We start from the raw sequence: 1,627 nt of genomic DNA on the forward strand, positions 1-1,627 counted from the left end.
GCATGTGAAGATCTGATTTATATTGGCAAAGTTAGCATTCAAAATATTGATTTCCAAGCATTTACGCTATTTTAAATTAAGTTTGAAATGAGGCCCTTGAAGCCAAAGGGTAACACTAGTTTACAGCATTTTTGAACTCAGTAAACTGAAGGTCATTTCTAATATGAAATCGGGCGCTGAATCCGAAAATGAAATTTAAAAAAATCTCAGTAGAACCGTTTTTGAGTTATGCTCCAAATATGAAATTTCGAAAAAAATAAAAAAGGTCTTGTACTTAGATTGAAATATCTCTGACGGCATAATAGTAATTTGGGGGACCTTTCGGAGGTGTAAGAGAACGTCGACTGATCTCTTTGGTAGTTGGTTTATTACTCTGCTATGTACAAAGCCAGATTGGCGAACGAGTGTGGTGAACAATGCGTGTTCGATCAAAAGTGTCGATCGAGTGTCGTGTGTAGGTAGTGTGTGTGTGGTAACGATCGTTCGATCGTGTGATGTGTCGGATGATGATTGGTCGGATAATTTATAGGGTAATTCGACAATTGTTGCCACAATACTCCCCCCTTTAGTTTTTCCAATAACGGCGAGGGATTCGTACATGGCGTCCGGAGCGAGTTTTGTACGGTGTTGGTTCCGGATCGGGATAAGGCTTCGGTTCAGTTGCGGGTGCTGGTTGTGGTTTGGCGATCGGTGCTGGTGGGGGTTCGTCAGCCTGGACGAACGCGGCCTTCAGTCGGTCGATGGAGATCGGAGAAGGCTTACCGTTGATATCGATGATAAAAACCTTCTTCTTTCGCCGAAGCACACGGTATGGGCCGTCGAACGGTTGTGACAGCGGTGGTTTGATGGCACCAACACGGATGAAGACATGACTGCATGTGGCCATCTCTTTCTGGACGAACGGTTTCTGCTTGGAGTGATTGCTCGTCGGTGTAGGTCTGAGGTTCGCCATCATTCTTTTCAGATCGACAACAAACTCGGGTGATGGATTCAAACTGCTGCTACTCTCGGCAAAGAACTCTCCGGGCAGGCGTAGTGGTGTGCCGTAGGTGAGTTCGGCTGTGGTTGCCTGGATGTCTTCTTTTATAGATGTTCGCATACCGAGTAGCACGATCGGCAACGATTCTGTCCACCTCGGGTTCTGGTGGCACATGATCGCAGCCTTGAGTTGTCGATGTGTGCGCTCGATTTGTCCGTTGGCCTGTGGATGGTACGGAGTAGTGCGCAGATGGGTGATGCCTAGCAGTCGAGTCAGCTCTCGGAAAAGTTCGGATTCGAATTGTCTGCCCAGGTCGGTAGTAACGATGGTGGGGACTCCGAACCGGGCGATCCATCCGCTGACGAAAGCTTTGGCTACGGTAGCTGCCGTCATGTTCGGAATTGGTAAAACCTCTGGCCAACGAGAGAATTTATCTATGAGGGTTAAACAGTAAGAATTACCTTCGGATGGTGGGAGCGGTCCGATTAGATCCATGTGCACGTGCGCAAAACGTTCGCCAGGGGTGGCGATCTGCGATGTTCGGGTCTTGTTGTGCCGATGAACCTTCGACTTTTGGCAGGGGATGCAATGCGTCACAAAATTCTTGCAATCGCGTCGCACCGATGGCCAGACGAAACGGTCGGTGAC

General features: G+C 48.2%; 1 protein-coding gene across 1 annotated transcript; it reads right to left on the minus strand.

Annotated features, from left to right (window-relative positions):
* Positions 1 to 565: 565 nt before the first annotated feature.
* Positions 566 to 1,372, minus strand: LOC129760885 (uncharacterized). The gene has a single exon (XM_055758566.1). The coding sequence runs from the start codon at positions 1,370 to 1,372 to the stop codon at positions 566 to 568; it is 807 nt and encodes a 268-aa protein (XP_055614541.1).
* Between the last annotated feature and the right edge of the window lie 255 nt (positions 1,373 to 1,627).

Source organism: Uranotaenia lowii, unplaced genomic scaffold (assembly GCF_029784155.1).
Source record: "Uranotaenia lowii strain MFRU-FL unplaced genomic scaffold, ASM2978415v1 HiC_scaffold_803, whole genome shotgun sequence".
In the NCBI taxonomy this organism is placed as follows: Eukaryota; Metazoa; Arthropoda; class Insecta; order Diptera; family Culicidae; genus Uranotaenia; species Uranotaenia lowii.

Coding starts and splice junctions, on each gene's coding strand:
- LOC129760885 (XM_055758566.1), bottom strand. CDS start 1,372: ATGACGGCAGCTACCGTAGCCAAAGCTTTCGTCAGCGGATGGATCGCC.